The sequence below is a fragment of the Lepidochelys kempii genome, chromosome 2 (genome assembly GCF_965140265.1).
Source record: "Lepidochelys kempii isolate rLepKem1 chromosome 2, rLepKem1.hap2, whole genome shotgun sequence".
NCBI lineage: Eukaryota > Metazoa > Chordata > Testudines > Cheloniidae > Lepidochelys > Lepidochelys kempii.
This window is the reverse complement of record NC_133257.1, coordinates 172,505,610-172,527,625: the sequence shown is the minus strand read 5'-3', so window position 1 is coordinate 172,527,625 and position 22,016 is coordinate 172,505,610. Positions and strand designations below refer to the sequence as shown.

The 22,016-nt window shown below is 42.9% G+C and overlaps 1 protein-coding gene across 1 annotated transcript in view; it reads left to right on the top strand.

The window, feature by feature from the left end:
* Positions 1-9,280, top strand: part of CNTNAP2 (contactin associated protein 2) — a 1,665,145-nt gene extending 1,655,865 nt beyond the window's left edge. The window contains exons 23-24 of the mRNA XM_073332778.1: positions 6,200-6,271; positions 9,072-9,280. Coding sequence (XP_073188879.1) covers positions 6,200-6,271; positions 9,072-9,271 — 272 coding nt within the window. The 3' untranslated portion in view covers positions 9,272-9,280. The remainder of the gene's footprint in view (positions 1-6,199; positions 6,272-9,071) is intronic.
* The last annotated feature ends 12,736 nt before the right edge of the window (positions 9,281-22,016 follow it).

The following is a 22,016-nucleotide window of genomic DNA, read 5'->3' as shown; positions in this document are numbered from 1 at the left end:
ATTTTGACTCTGAATATTGAAGCTCTCTTCTTTGTCCCTACATCATACCACATCCTCCATACAAAAGTTTGGGTTTTTGTTTTGTCTCTTTTTTTTTTTTTTTTTTTAGAAAATTAATGCACACATCACATGTATGGGGCCAGGGGCTGATCCTATTCCCATTAAAATCAGCCACAAAATCCTCATTGACCTCAGCAGGGGCAGGATTTGTCCCATTTTTGATAATTACAAATATAGGAGCTACAAATTATAGGCACATTAATGTACAAATTGGGAATATAGCAGTTGCTATTTTTCAGGCTTCTCAGTTTACAAATACATTAGTTTAAAAGCCATTCCCCTCAAGACTCATCACCACAGGCTTCATCTTTCGCCGAGAGAGGTGTAAATGGCATTACACGTCTCAGTATCCAAAACTTTTAATGTGACAGCATAGAGTACCAAAGATCTCCAAAATTGGTATCAAAGGGACAATAATCAAACAGTCTTTATTGCTCAGGAGGGTGTGGGTGTGGAAAGAGATACAAATACCTATTTAGCTCACAAGATCCAGCCTCCTGAAGGCAAACAGAAAATGAGACTTTCCCCACTGCATGGGTCGGAGTAGACATGTTGCTTGCAGGGTAGGCAACCCATGTAAATTAGTTTCCCAACCCTGAACTGCACTATTCCCTATTCTTAGTTCTTTCCCGTCCTTGCAAGGCATATGTAGAGAGGCCTGGAACTATTTCCACCCTAGGGCTATTTTGTAACCTTCTTCCATGACTCCAACAGAGAGAGGAGAATGGAATCAAAATCCTTCCCACATGCCATTGTAAAATGAAACAAAAGAGAAACCCTGTCTTTGGAGATTTACACGCATACACACGCTTTCCATAAAGACAATTTTTCCTAGTCCCGAGGCAGTTTTTTATAGGTTTCCCTTTGGGTCCATTACCAATGCTTAGATATCTACAGCTAGGCTTTGATCAGCACTTAACTCTACAGTTCCTTTGAGAGCACCAGAGCGTTTCGTATTCTACATTAATTATAAAAGGAAGTATTTGTTTTCCTTCCTTAACAGGTGAAATGTAAGACCGGTTCATGAAATTTTCATGAAGCTAATAGATTAGGCCAGCATGACTAATATATCATCAGTTCTTGTCTGAAGTCCTATTGAGGCACCCAGTGACATTCAGATGTGTCTACTGAGAAGTAAAAAGACAGCTGGGTCCAGGCTTTTGAGTGATGTAATATACTGCAAATCAGTTTGGAACTTTGTTAACAGTAAATATTCAAAATACTACATCTACACCTAAACATATCTAAAATTGGAACTGTTATCAGACAAATCCAGCCCTGTATGATGTAATCCTGTCAACCATTCTTATACCTAAAATGTATTGACCTAAATAAGGAAGAAAATCATGCATCACGGAACCTTTATGTTGAAATGAAAATTATATTGGTCTTGATTCTCCACTGCCTTGCACTTGCACAATCAAAGCATGTAAAATGCTGTAATTGGGAAATGACAATGCAAAGTGCAAGACAGTGCAGAATCCAGTCCATTGGCACATCTAATCCATCCCCGCTCCCAGTACAGGATTATTCCCTCTGTTTTCTCATGTGTTGTCCAGTATAGTTTTTTAATTGTCTCCAAGGATGCGGCTTTCATTGGATCACTGTGTCCTTCCACCTTTCCCTAGGAAGATTTTTCCTTAGTCACCACAAAAAACTACACACACTTTTTACATGCCTGTCACACAATCACTTTTAAAAGCTTTTTCCTGTGGTTACGAGAAGAATGCTATAACAAATTTCAGGAACCCCTGCTATAAGAAGTAGAGGGGTTAGTAGCAACCCATTTAGGAGTTATTCCATGCATCTCAGTGGATTGTTGAATCTGGAGCCTATTGGTGACAGGTTAAATGTCAATAGTGTTAACTATTACACTGCTGAGCATTCTAACAGAAACATCCAGCAAATGTGTCTCCATAATCCTAGACTGTCTCCCCCACTACCCTACGTACCAGAGGAGTCCAGAGAACAATTTCGCAATCCCAACAACTTTTAAGGTTTTAAAATTTGTTTTTGGAACAGAAGCAAAACCTTTTGAACATTTTTGTTCAATGGCATTGTCAAAACAGCTGGTTTTGGATCAAAAATTTCATGCTTTTGATGTGTCTCTTTCTTTTGTCAAAAGTGACCAGAAAGCCCTGGGCCTCAAAAACTTTCCCAACAAAAACTTGGTAAAACCCGATATGCCTCTGCAAAACATTTTGACTTCAAGTAATTCATATTTTGACAGTCAGGCATGGTGGGTGCCTTTCGTGTGGTTTGCCCACAGTAAATTGATGCACTTGATCTAAATGCAAAACACAGTACACGAAGGCTCCTGCAAACTTTGCATGCCAAGTGTATTGTCTCCCTCATTGTCACTTATGACTGAATTGTTATAAATCTGTGCAAGGAAACCACGACATTTTTACCAAGAAAATTCTACTCACTAATGCCAGATGGGGCATCTTTTTATTTATTTATTGATTTATTTTTAAATTCAAGTCCCTTGGTTCACTTATTACCAGGGTCTGTTTCATTTAAGCCGTGGTGGGATATTGATGAAGACTTGCTGCGCACTTTGGTTGAGTGCTAACTACCCTCAGCTTTCACTCATTTTAATCACCTTGGCCTTATTGTCGTAAGCCCCACGCCAGCCGTTCATTAACCACCTGCTAAACTTTAAGCATGTGAGTATTCTCATGGACTTCGCTTGCTTCACCAAGATTACTTGCATGCTTGATGTTAAGTACCATACTTAACTGCTACGCTATATGAGGGCCTTAGTTATTGCAACTCATTATTTTACAATCTAAAATCCATGGAAAGGTATTACACTCTAGTGTGTAAACATGTTACCCTTAGTTATAATGATAGAAGAAGACAAAATATTAATGTTATATATTTTCCACTCGGTTGGGTTCATCGTAGAACGAGTAAGAAAGGGAAATTTCAGAGTAACTGCAGATGTGTGGTGCTACCATAGAGAGCCAAGCAATTAGTCAAACAGTTGCTGTAATTAGGGTGTCTGTTGAGAAAGGGTATGGAATTGGCAGCCTGAGTACAATAACCTTGTCTGAAAGGCAGCGTTGTACTTGCACGGAGTACAGCAAGAATACTAGGTATTTTTTTTCTCTGCTACAATCCATAGAAGAACAATGGGCTGGTCTAGTCTCACACGCTTTCTCAGAAGCCTAAAATATCAGTGATTTTTGTACATGCAGCAACACAGGATTGGTCTGTCAGGGCTGTATTTCTTTTTTGGGTGATGGTACTAACAGTTAAGGGCCAGGGAAACCATCCAACAGCCAAAAGAAAGAAAAGCTCTATTTTGATTTGATCCAGTTGTCTGTTGGTTTCTCAGAAATTGGTTTGCTATTGGTTTCTCAGAAATTTTCTTTTTCCTTGGACACTAACTCTGATTATCTTCACTGAGACTGATTTTGCATCACCATAATTCCACTGACTCCAGTGAAGTTGATTATCATTTATACCACTGTGAAAACAGAATCAGGCTTTGAATGTTTGCAGAATTTGGAGCCTGTAGGCTAAACAGCTAAAAAGGGGTGATAAAGAGGGTTTTTCAATGAATATCACTACTGTTAGGTGGAGTGGATGTGGGGTTATGATAGCAACAGCTTTATTCTTGGCCCAAAGCAACAGAAATTGTTGAGCACAGTCACTGATTAACAACAAACTTCTTAAAATCCAACTTGGATGCAAAGGGAGCGGAGCAGATCTTCACAGAAGACTGGACCAAAACTTACATTTTAATCACAGAATTCACAAACCAGAGGAGTGGCTTTTTTCCAGGATGGCTGCTTCCACAGAAGAGCTCTTTGCCATGTTTGCTACTTTTTGATTCCCAGTGGATTGATAAAGATGGACACTTGGCTGCTGTAAAACAGAGAGATGGGGTGGAGATTAAGGGATTCCTGAATATCGAAGGAGACTATACCAGTATAGTTCCAGCCCAGCTTTTACAACCCAAATAACTAAATGGCCCTATTTATGGTCCTGAGTAACGACTAGGGTAGTGCATGGTATTTAGAACCAAAAATCATTCAGCTTCTTTGTGGACCTGGGATAGTTTTGCCTAACTAGCATGGCAGTGACTGGTTGAAATTTCTGAATGAGGAAGGCAGCTTTCTTTTTTCTTCCTCAACCTAATAATTCAGCAGCAGTACAGCTGTAATCCCTATGGACAAAATAATTGCTTTTGGTATGTGAAGGTTAGCTACATGTAATAACTACAGCTTCATGACGCTTATTTGCTCTGGGCAAGTCATCATTTGCGGCTATTGTGGTACAAGTGTCAGGCAATGAACCCGGTCCTGCTGGGATATGTTCTTACCATTAATGTCCTGGAGATAATGGAAGGATTTGAAGAGTCACCAAACGGTGATGGAGAAAATGAACACTCTTGCCCATTAACAGCTCCCCAGTGGTGCACCTATGTATCATTGCCTCACAGACTATTCATTATTCCACTCTGATGCAGATCCTAGTGGAGCACATACGCGAGTTTCTAGATATTAATGTTAGCTCACCAGTCAGTTAACAAGAATTTTGAAGAACTCCTGTTTGTATCCAAGGAAGAAGAATGGCACACTGTATATTCAAGATGGATGTTGATAAATTGGAGAGGATTCAGAGAAGAGCCACAGGATAATTAAAGGGTTGGAAAACATGCCTTATAGTGATAGACTCTAGGAGGTCAAACTATTTTGCTTAACAAAGAGAAGGTTAAGAGGTGACTTGATTACAGTCTATAACTGTCTACATTGGGAACAAATATTTAATAATGGGCTCTTCAGTCTAGTACAGAAAGGTGTAATATGATCCAATGGCTGGCAGTTGAAGCTAGGCAAACTCAGACAGGAAGTAAGATATACATTTTTAACAGTGAGAGTAATTAAACATTGGAAAAATTTCCAAGGGCCGTGGTGGATTCTCCATCACTGACAATTTTTAAATCATGATTGGAGGTTTTTCTAAAAAATCTGCTCTAGGAATTATTTTGGGGGCATTCTATGGCCTGTGTTACACAGGAGGTCAGACTAGTAGCTATTTAACACACCATGGCTCTGCCTCAGTCCCAGAGTATACACATGAGAAACCACTTGAGGCCATGTGGTCTGAAGAGAGTTTTGGAGCTAGAGAAGTGATTCTGAGCTATCAAGACTTTGGTGCAGATGCTTTGCAACACAAAAGGAACCTAGATGCCTAAGAAGAGAAAGTTAAACTCCATAATGAGCAAGCCTCTGGATGCAGTGATTGTATCAGTGGTCTTTAATGGCAACCTATTACAATATACACTAAAGAAAAAAGAACAGCTATGCTTTAAATACTGACCTGAGTCATAAATAATTTCTCCGATTTCTGCATCTCCTCCAATAACGGTTTTCCTATCGAAATTTTCTTGTTTATTCATTGAAAACACTACCGTGTTTCTGTGACAAAGTATCAAGTGCTGTAAGTGTGCAGCCATATGCACAACTACCAGGGTTGGCAATATAGAGCTAGCAAGTAGACACTGCAGTGATGGGCAATACAGAAAAATTATGATCACAGATTAAATAGATGAGATTCCCTTTGAAAATACTCCTCAATATTCTGTGGATGGCCAAACCTGGAACTTCCCATCCAAACTTTAGCCTAAAGCTGAACTGATTCTTTGGCCCATCTCTACCACAATCACTCATTTGTTTACTTTAGGCTGTGCAATAAAAAAGAGAATTCCTTTTTTGTCACACGGTTTGCTGGTACTGTATAGCAGTCCCTAAAAGCTGGAGAAATTGGAATCCCTTCTGGTTAGCAATGTCTAGTATCACTAAGGCAGAAATCTCACTAGAAGCACAACACTATCTCCCACTGTTAGGGAGAAATAAATTTAAAAATCCTGTAAAAGTCTGGATTGCCTCTTGTATTTCGTTTAGATTCTTGAATGGTTTGGGGTTGAGCAGAATGGGTTTGAGGTATCAGGCAGAGGGGAAAGTTTCTTATCTAAAAATAAAAATACAAATCACAGCTGACTTTCTTTTTTTAACTTTATTTATTTTAGGATCTTGGGCTTGCGACAAGTGTATGTTTAAGACAGTCTTGTGAGTTTTCGGGAACTGATGTGTTATAACATGAATCTTTGATTCCCGTTTTACAGCCAGTGCTGATTTCCCATACAATGGTCAAGCTATAGGAGATGGAGTTAACAGGAACTCTGCCATTATTGGAGGTAAGAAAAATATATGCATTGGTAAGATGTTTTGTAGCTTGTGCATAGACGTCTGAAACTGCAGAAAATAGTGTGTTCAAACTGTTTGGCTGAGTTAAGGGTTTCCCTACATGGGACAGTTATACCAGTGTAAGGTAAGGTATGAATATAAACCACTGCAGTTATACTGGGCTAAGGAGGTCTACATGGGGAATTACATCAGTATAAGAGTGCCTTTTTTCAGTTTAGCTTATGGCACTTTGGAAGCTATTTAAGTTATAGTAAAAAAAAGCTACTTTTATTCAGCGTCATTGTATTGGCATAACTGGTAACATTTCCTGCAGTTTAGTGTAATGAATTAGTACACACCAATCAGCATGAACCTGGGGCCTGCTCCTGCTCCCACTGGAGTAGGTTCAAGCCTGTAGATTCAAAGGCTGTAGGTCAAGCACACTCTGTTATGCTCTTGGCATAATTCAGCTTTCATGCTGACCTCACCTCTACTTAGAGGCCAGATTGTGCCCTAACACCTGACAGAACCTCATTATAATTACAAATGCACAAGTTATTCATTGCAGAATTTGGCCTCAGCATCTAAGGGCTTGGTCTACACTTAAAACGCTGCAACAATACAGCAGCAACACTTCAGTGAAAACACTACCTATGCCGATGGGAGGGGTTCTCCTGTCAACATAGGTACTCCACCTTCCCAAGAGGCGGTAGCTAGGTCAACGGGAAAATTCTGGCTACACCGGGGACTACGTTTGTTTAACTGCCTCTCTCATGGGATGTTCATTTTTCACTGCTTAGTGAAACTGGCTTGTGAGCAGGATTTTTTTCTTAATCATAATTCAGAGATTATCTGCAAAATGTGGATCCTGATTCAGATTTATACATACACATATGTATCCTTAGGTCTCCTGGCCTGCACCATACAAAGGGGTATTCAGATAAGAGGGTGGGGTCTGAGCCCCTCTTTAATTAGCACCATAGTATGCGAGAGAGAGATAGTATTGCCACGTTAATCTCCAAATGCATTCAAGTATTTTTCTAAAAGATAAACCTTTCATCTTAAAATCTGTTTTAGGGAGAAATTACCACAGCTTCCTTTCATTTAGCCACAACGAAACAGCTTCAATACGGGGGATAGGGAGGCAGAAAGAGAGAGTCTGTAGCCTGGTGATTAGAGCACTCACCTTGGGGGTGGGAGACTGAGGATCCAGTCCCCCTGATCCAAAGGGTTTTTTTAATTATTTATGCACAGGAACAGCTTCAACAGGAGAGATTTAGGGGTTTCCACAGAATATCCCATAGCCCAGTGGTTAGAGCACTCACCTGAGACATGGCAGGTCTCTGTTCAAATCCCTTCTCCTCATCAGGTAGAGGCAGGATTTGAACTAGGGATTGCCCACACCTCAGGTGAGTATCCTAACTTCTGGGCTAAAAGCTACAAGGGAGTCCTTCCTCTTAAAATGACATAGGTGCCTAATCCCAAGAGAGGTTTTATATCTGAGAATTCAAAGCAGAGGGAGGTGCCTCCCTGCATCCAGACTTAGGTGCCTATTTCTGAGAGGAGTCGGGGCTGGGGGGGAAGGTCTTGTACACCCCTCCCTCAGCTTGCCATCTCCCATTGGTTATTTTAATCGTCTACTGTGCTTGCTTTTGTGAATCCCATTCTGAGGTGCCTATCTTTCCCCATTCATTTTACAGGGAGCCTGAGAGCTCTGTGAATCTCATTAATTTTTCTGGTCACCTAAAAGTTACGTGTGGTGATGGTGACTTAAGTATCTTTGTGAATCTAGCCCTTATTATCAAACCTGCCCCTTTTTATGGTTGAAAAACTAAGTGTCTATAGCTGGTTGGAAAATAGAAAAATGTTTACAAATTTTTTTGTGAAAAAATAAAAAAAAATTGAAATTGAAAATATTTTGACGAGCACCAGCGTTTATCCCCCATACGAACTGGGCTCCCTCCGAGCACAGAATTGCATCTCTGAATATATGGAACCGTAACTAAACAACAACCTGAATGCCCAGCTCATCAATTACGAAGCCTCCTATAAAACGACTGACTACGGAAGAGAAAAGGCTTTCTAGGATTGTTAGCATGAGAAGCTTGCAGTTTTCCACTCTGGATGAAATTCACACACCCACAGAGGGCCCATCCGGCCGTCTACACCATAGATGTGCCACTTTAACACCACTGCCGCCCATTGGGAACAAGAGGAAGGTCATTAAGGGGGCTTGCTATGTCAAGGCACTCAGTACTTGCCTCAACTAGGCTATTGCAGAGGTAACTCTAAATAGGATAGTGCAGTTGAGAATAGATCAGGTGAGAGGCAACCTCACCTGACCTCTTGGTGGTTCAGAAGGCCAGCACCCACTATCCCAGACAAATGCAATAGGCATCATAGAAGGCCTGTGCTGCATCTCCATGGCTTACCTACAGATGACATGTGGATTCTGTCCCACAAGGAGTTGCCCTGACAAAGTCCAGGTAACTCATCTTCATTTATACTGGTATTCAGTGGGAATAATTGGGCCCTCTGTCTGTATGACTATCCGTGAAGCACCAAACACACCTGTGGACTGTATAAATAGTAACAATGATGAGGTTCAACCATTGCAGTAAGGATTAGGGGATTCTGTTTGATTAAGTTTTGGAGTAAACCACAAAGAAATTCCATGGACATTAGTAGAGCCAAACAAAAAAAGTGCCAGATTAGGGTAAACATATGAAGTTGACAGTAAAATCAAGCCCGCATGGAATTCCTGAATTTTATTTTATTTTTTCTGCTTCTGTCATTCTTCCTATCTATTAGGTGTCATCGCTGTTGTGATCTTCACCATACTTTGCACGCTGGTATTCCTGATACGCTACATGTTCCGTCACAAGGGAACCTACCACACCAATGAGGCCAAGGGGGCGGAGTCTGCTGAGAGTGCCGATGCAGCCATCATGAACAATGACCCCAACTTTACGGAGACCATTGATGAGAGCAAAAAAGAGTGGCTTATCTGAGAGTGTGTGGAGGGGGTGGGAAGCAGGGCTGGGTGGGGGTGGGGATGACTCTTTTAGCGAGGAGAGAACTCTCTACTTCAGACTCTTGAGCACATCTAGTAAAAAGATCAGCACAAATGGAAGAGCAAGCAACAGGCAAAACCGATGAGACTGGAAACAAGGATAACACACACATTTAAGAAAAGTACTTTTTAATATTCATTTGCAATGAATTGCCCCTTCTGTATCCCAACAACAACAAACAACAGCTTTTAGAGCTTCAGCATTGGTTAAAATTTGTCAGTAATACCTGTCTTTTCTGTGTGTGTTTAGAGATGTTCTAAATACCCGTGATGATAACAGGGCCAGTTTTCTACATTTTTTAAAAGCCCTTTAGAATGTGGATATTTCTGTCTTGAAAACAGCTTACATATCGATACATCCTCAAAGTGTTCTTTTCAGTCATGCATAGTCGGTTCCAGACAGGTTGCCATAATACCCATAATACTGGTTCACATATTGTTTCATTTGGTGGTGTTTGAATTGAGGTTTAAAAGTTCTAGGGGAGGAAGTGGGGTAGAGAAAAGAGGATCAAATCATATTTGCCAATTTTCAATCATCTCGTGCCAACACTTTAAGATTCTCCCACTTTGGCACAGGCATTTCAAAATGTTGATTGTGTATAGTACTTATCAGCAATGTAAAAATATTATAATTATTCTGACTATAGGAGAGCAGTAAAAGCACAGGAAAATTTTTGTTTTGGTTTGTTTATTTAAATCAGAAGGGGTCTGTAGACCTAATCTGTTTCTGTAACTTTGGCTATGATGCTGCTGACCTGAGGCCACATGGCGGTTTCAGTTTAAACTCAGCTCTGCCTGTGATATATTGGCGTACACCGTATGTAGGCATAAGCATTGTAGTTGGGAATTAGAGTCAGATTTCACCGTTTGTTTGCTTCATAGGCTGTCACAGAACTATTGGTGCAATTCTAAGGAATGCGTTTGATCCAACAGTTTTCACATAATACTTTTCTGTCATTGGCATAGCAATTTAGTTTGTTCTTTAAATCTTTGGTTTAAATCCCTTTGTGAAGAAAGCCTCTGTCACAGTGTTCTCTCGGGCAGTAAGGTAAAACCAGAGGCTTAAAGAGTCCTGCTCATAGAGAGGGCAGCAGAAACACACAGCATGAGAGCAGAGGTCCCTTTTTTAACAGGTTGCCTGATTGCCTGATCAGTTTCACTGTCTTTCTGGAGTACTGACTAAGGCCTGCAAAGGCAATATCTAGTGCTTCAGGGATCACAATCTCTCAGACCAGCTGAATGTCAGGCATGTCACTGAGAAAGAGGCAGTCAGTTTGCAGAGAGGGTAAGTGGTAGCCCGAATAGTTAATTTCATCCTTTGATGGCAATAACGTGGTTTTTGCTTCTCCACTGCAAAGGAGCAGGAGTCTCCAATAATCTTGTTTAATGGAGACACAGGGCCTTATGGGTAGTTATGCGTGGAACAGAATGAAGATATGAATGTATAGCAGGACATTTACTGTGCATCAAAAACCAGAATCAATACTAAGAATTTCTTATGAAAGGATTTATGCCTGTGGCATTTTTGGTGTCATATAACCTTATAATATTTACAATTTTGGTATGCACAGTTTTAATCCATTCCTTCAGTACCTATTTGCAAGACTTATTTGAAATTCAGATGAACATCGCTCTGAACTAAGCAATGCTGTTTTCTTTTAGTTCCTTCTTCCCCTTTCTTTATTTTTGCTTTATAGCATTATTTTGTTGGATGTTGTAAAGTGAAAGGACATTTTTTTTTAATTAGAGATGGAATATTAGAGCATTTTCAGGATTCCTTTGTATTCATAGGTCTTAAAACTGCTTCCTTGTGTATAAATGCACAGTTAGCAGACATGGCAACAATTTAAGACATTGGGTATGTGTCAAGGCCTTTTGTTAAAACTCTCCACAGTCTGTCTCTCAAACGGGACTTGCTGAATCACTATAGCTAATGTAGATCTCAAACCCATTACTTTCTTCAGGGTATGGATTTGGACTCAATATGTAAATTTGGCCAGTTTTAAGAAAGTTATTGTCTGTTTCTCAGGTATCTTGATGGCGGTGGGGTCCAAACAGGAAAGAAACCCATCTTTGCCCCACCCCATGCTTAGCACTGGTTTGCCTCAAAAACTATCATCTCTCTCTTTGAGTGAGAAGTCGTTATTCTTGTTTAAGATCAGTGGGTATAAGAAGAATATCCTCCCCCTGAGGAGTGTCAAAACAACACTATAGCACTTTGAAACTAATCTGCCATACATCACTAGCTCTTCAGGCCAGCCACCTCTTCTGTTGGGTGGGTAGGTCACAAAAATCTTCTCTTCTAGTGAAGAAAATCCCACTTTTCCTTATTGATTTTAGTTTATTAATTTAATTTCAAATGGTATTTTAGGCATTCCCATCAAAGACTATGCATGTTACTTCAGAAGGCCCAGGTACAGCAAATGAGAGCAGAGCGCCCATTTCCTTAGGCTGTGATTTTTGTTGCAGTAAAAAGGCTGACTTTCTAACTGAATTTAGCGTGAGAAGTGTCAGTTCTGCCGCCTGAGACTGGAGCCCTGTGGTTCTTCACACAACCAAGACCGCAGAAGTCACCACAGAGACACACTTCCCAACTAACATGCCTCATCCCTGCGCTGGAAGGGCAAGCGGATAGTTGTCTCTCCATGTCCAGTCAAGTCTTCGGGTACTTGGTTGACCTAGCAACAAGCATATCAGTTATGACAGTGGTCTTTGTGGTGGTGATGTCTGTTCATTAATAACTAAACTCAGACCACCAACTCAATTCACATGAGGCACTGAGCAGCCATCTGATGGAAATGATGGACTCGGTCTCGATTCAAACCCGTGCAATAAAGAAGAAAGGCAAAGTCAATGCCAATACCCTTAATCATCTGGTCTCCCAACCTTCTCTCTCTCTCAGCTCACAGACTCAGAGCTCTTCATGTGAAGCTCATGAGAGCTGTGTAAATTTGTGTAGATCTCTTTGCAGGGAAGCCTCATGCGGTGAGGAGAAGAAGCTGGTAGTAAACTTCAGTGTTATGATTATTTTCCTGATTCAGTAGGAATAAGGAGTTGCCAGGAGCTATTTCTATTAATGATTGAAAATCTTATTGAGAGCTGCATTAGCAATAGTGTATTTCCTTAAACTGGAAGGGAGAGAGCTCAGCAGGCTAAGACAATGGATTTGACATTGCAGACTGACACACCAGTATTTGATGGTGGAGATGGTGTCTTGGCTGCCGGTTCTTGTAGCCTTTTCGTAGAATGCCTTGTAGATAGAATGCCATGGTGACTAGTCTTACGTAGGACAAATACTAGCCCTGCAGGGCCCCAGGAACTGAGAAGCAGCAGACTAAGATGGGTAGCTTGCAAAAGAAATGGTGATATTTTATATGATTCATGAGGGGAGTTTACGGGTACTTCTGGTTGCTAAGAGAGTTTGTACTGACCAACTGAGCAGTTAAAAGGGCAGGTAATATCGTGAGTTTTTGGCAAGTGCTATATATCTTCCTGTGGTGGCTAAACCTGAATCATAACAGAGTGAATCCTGATGCGTACACAACATTGCACTTGCCCTGAAATGTACTCAGATATCATAGAAGCATAGTGCACATTCAGCTGAGTCAGTTTTCTCACTCATTTTAGTCCCTTTCCCTGTTTGAACGTGTGGGGAATGTGACTCTAAAAGGCCTGCTCCTGCTCCCATTGAAATCAATGGCAAAATTCCTGTTGATTTCTGTGGGGGGCAGATTGGGTCCAGAATCAGGAGTGTCGGTCTAGTGGGGTAATGCTAAGGGGCATTTGGATCTACAGTCAAAATAAAGGCACCCAGGAGATGAGCTGTGAAGTGCCAAAGAAATTTTGTCCTATCCAAAATGGTAAAAATTAAAATGTTGATAACAAAACAGCCTTTAATAGAAACCAGCACTCTAATCTGTTGTTTCTTATGTGTTCATTCAAATGCCCCTTATTCCATATTAGAGTCAGTAGACATTAGAAATGACCTTTAAAATCAGAAATAAATATTAAACAAAAATGTGACATTTCAGTTAGGACTATAGGATTTGTGCCTACCATACGCACTGCACCTTTGGTCTCTTACACATAGTTATGTTCTTCACAGCAGTTACCGCTTGAAAGGTATGGAATTTGCAACATGTTTTTAATCATGCTCAAGACAGCATGATGCATAGAAAAGGGTGGTTTTCAATATTTCACAAAGATTGCCAAAGAGGAAGTGTATAATTACAAGTTTACGGTAGAGCTATGAATTCTTTTTTAGAAGAGAGTCTATTCCGTGATTACATTTTCATCAAAACAGAGTCTCTTTTAATGGCAGATGCATCTAACTTCCAGGGTACCAATTGAAATGTGAAGCTGTTTCTCAGACTGATAAGCAGTAGCTTTTTAATATGGTTTCTCACTCAGATTATCTTCCATTGTGTCATAAGCATGGTGACTCTTGAAGGGTTACATTGTTGAAAAGCAGAATCTAAATTCTGTCTTTGTTAATCAAAATTGGTATTCCATCCTAGAGATATGAAACAGGAATCTCACCCTCCAAAAGCAACAGCATGTAAATTAGAACGAAAGAAGGAAAATATGTATGTATGCCTAATATCCTTTGTGAATGTCTTTCCTTTAGTTAAAAGTTCTATTAGAAACCAGATTAATAAATAAAAAAAATAGAAATTCTACATAGTTTTAATTATCCTAACAGCTGCTTCCTTGTGCTTTGTATGTTCTGATCATTGTCTATATTTTTTTCTTCCTCTAACAATAGGAAGTCAATTTGGAAAGGACAGAAGTCTCTGCCTCGTGAGAAAAGACTCAGAATATGCAGGGACTCATATCCTCTCCAAAAGGACTTGTTCCGCATTGCAACAAAGAAGGCAGTCATACACACAAACAGTGATTGCTTAAAAATAAGAAACTGTTGCTTGACTGTGTTTAGTTTTCATTTCAACCAGCCTTGATTACATGCTGAAGGCCAGCTCCTAGGCTAGCGTAAGTCGGCATAGCTCCATTGACTTAATGAGAGCTGTACCAATTTAGGGCAACTGAGGATCTCGCCTCAAAAGTTTGGTCTGCACAAAATGACTGCTTTTGCTGTGATTGTCGCCATTCAGGTGCCTTTGCAGGCAGTGTTAAGGAAGTTTTGCTGTTGCTAGCATTCATCGTGCATCGTATCTTCTACATGGTAGTATTAAATACCTATCAAAGTTCCATCTCTTAAAATAACATAGTATAGTCCATTTGTGTTCCTTCAGCACCATACTTCTGTCTTTGAATGTGGATGTGAGCCTACTATTGAATGCAGTGAGTTGTGTATGCATATCTGAGGGCAGAATTGTGCCCTCTGTCTGTTAATGGGTTAAATTATCAGGTTCCAGAAAGCTTTTATATTAAATCCTTTCATAAAAGTATATGAATTGTACTTGAATAAAAGTATGTGAAACCAAGCAGGGAAACATGAATGCTACAAATACCAGTGAGTCAGGGGACATAGTTATATCATTGTCCCCAACCTGTTGTGCTGTCTACTACAAATTGCCTTGATCATGTTCCAAAACCAACTACAACCCTGGTTCTGTCTAGGACTTTAGCTCAGTTTCTAGAACATGATTACATATACATGACAAATTGTGACCCTGTTGTACCCTGGCAGTCCTGACTCTGCTATATTTATACTGTGGGAGCTCAAGAGGGGGAGAATAGTTGTATGTTCTAGTGGAAGTAGGGTTACCAGATGGCAACTGTGAAAAACGGGACAGGGGGTGGAGGGTAATAGGTGCCTATATAAGAAAAAAACAGGACTGTCCCTTTAAAAATGGGACATCTGGTCACCCTAAGTGGAAGGATGTTCATCTTGATGGGAGTACTGTCATGTGGCTAGAGCAATGTACTGGGATTGAAGACCTGTCCATTTTATTATCATCTCTGCTACTGACACACTGCACCTTTGGGCAAAGCTTTAACCTCTGTCTGCTTCAGTTTATCCACTGTGTGTTTCATGGAGGTTAGTGTGTGTGTGTGTGTAAAATACAAGATTATTTTGAGTGTGATGTGTATAGTTATTGAATAAGCATTCACAATTGCATTTCATTCTGAAGACTTTAAAGTGTGTGAGTGTGGCAAAGTGAAAATGAGGATTATATCAGAACCATTGCAGGGTTGAAAAGTATCAGGTGATAGAGATAACTGTCTATCTTTAAATTCAGCAGGATGAGGGAGAAGAAGGCACTCAATTTGGCCCACACGGCAGTTTTGTTGTTGACCTGAATGGGAACACGGCTGGACCTAGTACCCTGAACTGCATTTCTTTGGCCATCCAAAATACAGTTGCAGGCTAAGTTTAGCATGACATAGCTTTTGTGCTTGGGGTGTGAAAAATTCACAACCCTGAGCACCATAGTTGTGCCGACCTAACCCCTGGTGTAGACGCAACTAGGATGATGAAGGAAAGCTTCTGTTGCCTTAGCTACCCCTGCTCCAGGAGGAGGATTCCCTGCAGTGATGGGGGAAGACACTTCCCTTTCTGTAGGATGCATCTACACCAGAGTGCCAGCAGCCGAGCTGCAGCGCTGCAATTCTACATCTCCTGTGACGTATGACTCCACTTTTCACGTACAAACAATTCTCCTGCCAAAAAGCGTTAAAACGAAACTTTCAGGGACTTCAGTGAGTCAAAGAGAGAGAAGGAAAATTGTTGAGGCAACAAAAACAAAACCAGGTTAGGCACTCTCAAAAGAGAGCAGGGTGCGAAGAGGTTTCAGCACAGAGAACGTTTACTTTGATTGTAATGAGGTTTTCTGTTTCTCAGACATCAACTGAGAAAAGCAAAGCATGGCAGCTTTGAAATAAAAAAAAAAAAAACCTGAAGCTGTGAGTAGAATCAGGTGCCCAATTTGCTTCATCTGGTTCCCTTCTGAAACATGCCAGGCTGTGATATTGACTGCTTAGGCCCCTGTTGGGCATCTACATTTATCGACCAGGACTTGAGAAAAGTGTGTATCTCTTGCTTTACCGAGCAATTTACAGTTGCTGTAAATTACCTTTTGCAGAGTTAATTCTGCCCTTTGCACAAGCTGGAGCAGTGACATTATCATTTAATTCATTAGAAACATAGCAGAGATATTGATTGGTGTTAATATATGGTTGCCCCTGCCATTCCTGAGCCCAGTAAATGACTGTGGTAATGAGCATTGATATGGAATGAAGGCTGGTGTCCGGCACATTGAATCAGGTGGCTGAGATTTCTAGGAAACAAGAAATAGGAATTTGATCTGAATGAAACTCAAAAACAAAAACATAACTTGATGTTTGCGGGATTGTTTTGCTAGGTAATGGATGAGCTATGGATTTGTAAAGTCTTTAGTCAGCATTCTCCTCTCCAGTATGTAGTGTGAACTGTTAGCTACAGCGAGACAGTTCTCCTCAGAGTATGTGTGTTGCATGGTGTGCAGACATAATCAGTCCAGAATATACAAAACAGTGCTCTGCATAGTGGCGCCGTTACATGCAGGTCAGATTGAGAACAGAAAGGAAAGACGGCCATGTGGTTGAAGGGCTGGCATGCTGGGTTCAAATTCTGGTTCTTTCCCAAATTTTTTGTGTGATCTTGAGTAAGTCACTTCTTCACTCTATGCCTCAGTTCCCCATCTAGGAATGGGGACTCATATCTTTCTACCCCCAGGGATGATGTGAGGAGAAGTTCACCGCTGTTTGTGAAGTGCTCAAATGCCACGCTGACAGATCCATCTAAGTACCTAGGTAGATGGAATTTTGTTGTTTGACAGATTGTGTGCGTGGGGTTAAATCCACCCTTTCACTTCAAACTAGATAGATCTAGCTAATTTATACAGCCCCCATTACCAGAGTATGTGAGCACCTGACAAACATTTATTCTCACAACCACCCTGTATGGTCTTATCCCCTCTTTCCAGCCAGAGAGCTGACACTGGCTCAAGCTCGTACATGCAGTCTGGGGTGGAGCTGGGAATCCTAAGTCACTGGCCAGGGGCCTAACCACTAGACAACCCTTCTTCTCTGCCTTTGAGGCAGTTCTCAGAAGGGTTGGTGTCCTTCCCAATTTTCCACTCTATCCCCACATTGTTGCAATTGCTCTTGTGCCCAAGGTGAGCTGGTGGCGGCTCTTTCTGGATCTAGTCAATACTGCTCTGGAACGATCACCACATTGATGAGTCACTCCCTTCCCTCAGGGGCTGCATGTGCTTCCTCTGCAGCATTCCCAGCCTGAGCATGCACACTGATAGCTCTCTTACACACAGGCGTGTCTTTGGTTGTCAAGAGTGCACTGTGACAAAGTTCCTGCTCTACCTTGGTGGGTCTTGCACTTATTGGCGGATTTGCTCGCCTTGGACCTTCACGGCAGCCCTCAGCTTGGCCGTTTTTCTGAATTCACAGTCCAGGTCGACGACTCCTGTGTCTGACCAGGAGTTGGGAGGATTTAGGGGGAACCCGGGCCCGTCCTCTGCTCCAGGTTCCAGCCCAGGGCCCTGTGGAATGCAGCTGTCTAGAGTGCCTCCTGGAACAGCTGTGTGACAGCTACAACTCCCTGGGCTCCTTCCACATGGCCTCCTCCCAACACCTTCTTTATCCTCACCATAGGACCGTCCTCCTGGTGTCTGATAATGCTTGTACACCTCAGTCCTCCAACAGTCCGCGTTCTCACTCTCAGCTCCTAGTGCCTCTTGCTCCAGCTCCTCACACAGACACCACAAACTGAAGTGAACTCCTTTTTAAAACCAAGGTGCCCTGATTAGGCTTCCTTAATTGATGCTAGCAGCTTCTTGATTGGCTGCAGGTGTTCTAATCAGTCTGTCTGTCTTAATTGTCTCCAGAAGGTTCCTGATTGTTCTGGAACCTTCCCTGTTACCTTACCTGGGGAAAAGGGACCTATTTAGCCTGGGGCTAGTATATCTGCCTTCTATTACTCTCCTATAGTCATCTGGCCCGACCCTGTCACATATCCCCCCACCTCTGCTCAACACTACGGGGTTGGGCAACTTGGGACGTCAGGCAGTGTACTCGTGACAAGCTATCTGCATTGCCATGGTGGCTTCCAGCCCGGTGTTGTACGGTGAATTGGAAAGGTTGTAGGGACAGGAACCATCTGGTCACCCTCGCGTTCTTCTCTTTATTTCGCTGCATCCACTGGAGGGGTGCATGGTCGGTCACAAGGGTGAACCATCGTCCCAGAAGGTATAACGTAGTGTTTCCATGGCCCATTTCACAGCGAGGCACTCTCTTTCAACCACGGCATACTTCTGCTCTCTCGGGAGGAGTTTCCTGCTGAGGTAGAGGATTGGGTGTTCTTCATCTCCGACCATCTGCGATAGGACAGCTCCCAATCCTATTTCAGATGCATCTGTTTGTAAAATGAATTCTTTGTTGAAGTCTGGGGCTATAAGCACGGGGTTAATGCAGAGGGCTGTCTGTAGATCCATGAATGCTTTCTCTGTGGCATCTGTCCACTTCACCATGTCTGGACCCCGGGCTTTTATCAGGTCTGTCAGGGGACTCGCTCTGATAGCAAAATGGGGAATAAATTGTCGGTAGTACCCCACCACACCCAGGAATGCCCGGACTTGCTTTTTCCGATTCGGCCGGGGCCAATTTTGGATAGCTTCTAGTTTCTTTAGTTGGGGCTTGACAATGCCCCTTCCTACAATGTAGCCAAGGTATTTAGCCTCGGCTAGCCCTATAGCACACTTGGCTGGGTTGGCTGTGAGGCCAGCCTGTCTTAGCGTGTCCAGAACCACTTCCACCTTTCCTAAGTGGTTTTCCCAGTCGGGGGTGTGAATAATCACATCATCCAGGTATGCCGCTGCATAACTGGTATGGGGCAGTAGGAGCTTGTCCATAAGACGCTGGAATGTGGCAGGTGCCCCATGCAGTCCAAAAGGAAGAACAGTATATTGAAACAGACCCTCTGATGTAGAGAATGCTGTCTTTTCTTTCACATCTTTGGCAAGGGGAATCTGCCAGTATCCCTTTGTTAAATCAAGGGTGGTCAAAAATCGGGCATTGCCCAGGCGGTCAACTAACTCATCGATACGGGGTATGGGCATGCATCAAATTTGGATATCTCATTCAGCCGGCGAAAGTCATTACAAAACCTAGTGGTGCCATCAGGTTTGGACACCAACACAATCGGGCTTGACCACTGACTGTGGGACTCTTCGATGACTCCCAGCTCCAACATCCTTTTTAGCTCTGCCTTGATCTCCTCCCTTTTTGCTGCTGGGACCCGATAGGGCCTTAAAGTTACCTTTGCCCCAGGGTCTGTGATAATGTGGTGATATGCTTCGATGGTCCGGCCTGGTTTGGTTGAAAATACGTCCTGGTATCGGTTGATCATCTCAGTTACCTCCTTCTTCTGGTTTGGTGTCAGATCAGTGGATATCCTGATCTGCTCCTGCATATTATTTCCCTGGATTGGGGTCTCTTGGGCCACTACACACGCCTCTTGTTGGTGCCAAGGCTTTAAGAGGTTAATGTGATACATTTGTTCTTGTTTCCGGCGTCCTGGCTGCCACACCTGGTAGATTTTCTCCCACGGGTTCAACCACTTCATAGGGCCCCTGCCATTGGGCCAAAAGCTTTCTTTCTGCCATGGGTACCAACACCATCACCCGATCCCCTGGTTGCAACTGTTGGGCTTTTGCCTGGTGATTGTAATGGGTTCGCTGGGCCTCCTGCACCTTTTCCAAATGTTCCCGTACAATAGGAGTGACCTGGGCTATCCATTCTTGCATCTGCAATGCATGGTCAATTATATTTCTGCCCTCTTTGGGTTCCTCTTCCCAGATTTCTTTTGCAATATCTAGTATGCCACAGGGGTGGCGTCCATGTAGTAATTCAAAGGGGGAAAACCCATTTGAGACCTGCGGTACCTCCCAGATTGCAAACACAAGGTAGGGTAGTAGAGTGTCCCAATCCTTCCTGTTTCAACTTACCACTTTCCTTATCATTGCCTTGAGGGTTCGGTTAAACCTTTCTACCAGCCCATCAGTCTGCGGATGATAGACTGAAGTTCTCAGGGTATGTATATGGAGCAGCGTACAGAGGTCCTCCATTAGCTTCGACATAAATGGGGTACCTTGGTCTGTTAATATATCCTTTGGTAGCCCCACTCAGGAAAAGATCCCCACCAACTCTTTAGCTATCATTTTAGAGGCCGCGTTCCGCAGGGGGATGGCTTCTGGGTAGCGAGTAGCATAATCCAGAAAGACAAGTATATATTGGTGTCCCTGGGCTGTCTTCTCCAGGGGTCCCACTAGATCCATGGCTGTTCGCTCGAAGGGGACCTCTATGATGGGAAGGGGTATTAAAGGTGCCCTCAAGTGGGGACGGGGACTGTGCAGCTGACACTCTGGGCAGGATGCACAGTACCTCCGCACTTCTTCAAACTCCGGGTCAGAAGAATTGTTACAGGACCTGTGCCAGGGTCTTCTCTACTCCCAAATGCCCCCCAAATAGATGACTATGGGCCAGACTTAATACAGCATTCTGGTGCTTTTGAGGTACTAGGATCTGCTGTACCTTCTGCCCCTGTACTGATGCAACCCAGTATAAGAGATTCTTCTTCATTATGAAGTAGGGTCCTGGTCCCTGGGTTTTCCCTTCCATGGGGACCCCATCTATTTCGGTCACCTCCTTCCTAATGTTGTCGTATCTTGGGTCTTCAGCCTGGTCCCGTCCAAAATTTCCTCTCTCGGGGCTAATCTGTCTGAGATCTAGGGAGCCAGTCTCTGTCGCCTCTACTGGTTCAGAGGCATTAGGGTGTGGGTCAGACTTGGGTGCTTCTCCTTCCTGGGTGGCCTCCTTTTCAGCTGCTCGGGTCCGCCTACCTAAGAGAGCGACCCTCTGGCTTTGGGCCAGTATTCGGGTTCCCAAGGCCTTAGCTGCCCTTCTTTCCCTTTTCGTCTTTCTACGCTGTCTGAGAGTGGAGAACAAATCTGGGGATATTTCAGAGAAGGTTGGGGGTTGACAGTCTACTGTGGATGCCTCACTACTTTCAGGGCTTCCCCCTTTCTCCAATTCCCCTACTGGGAGTAAGTCTCCAAACCCTCGGAAGTCCCTCCCTATGAGCACTGGGTATGGGAGTTTAGGGGCTACACCTGCTGTTACCTCAGTAGTGTTCCCCTGAATCTCAATTTTTACTGGGATGGTGGGGTAATAACCAACTATCCCATGGACGCATGTTAGCCCCGTATGCTTAGCCCACAGCAGCTGACTACACTTCACAAGCTTCCCCGAGACAAGCGTGATAGCACTCCCCGAATCAACCAGTGCTGTGGTCTCTACCCCATTTAGCTTCACTGGTCTAATGTACATATGTAGGGTTAGTGAGACCCTCACAAGGTGGATTAGGGAGCATGGGTCTGCCCAGTTCCCCAGGTTACACTGCATAGGCTCCTTGGCATTGGGACACTGTGCAGCTATGTGTCCCCACTCCCCGCAGGCGTAACATCAGTATGGAGCCCTTGGCATTCCCCGGTCTCTTGGTTTGGGAGTCTAACATCACAATCCTCTTCCCCCTCAGTGCTCTGACTCTTTGTGGCTTCTGGTGGGCCTTCAGCTCCTCTCTTTTTCCACCTAGGTTCTTCTGGTGGCCCAGTCACGCGAGCTCTAGGGCTTGGTGCTGCTAGTTTAACCTGGGTGCTTCTTCCTTA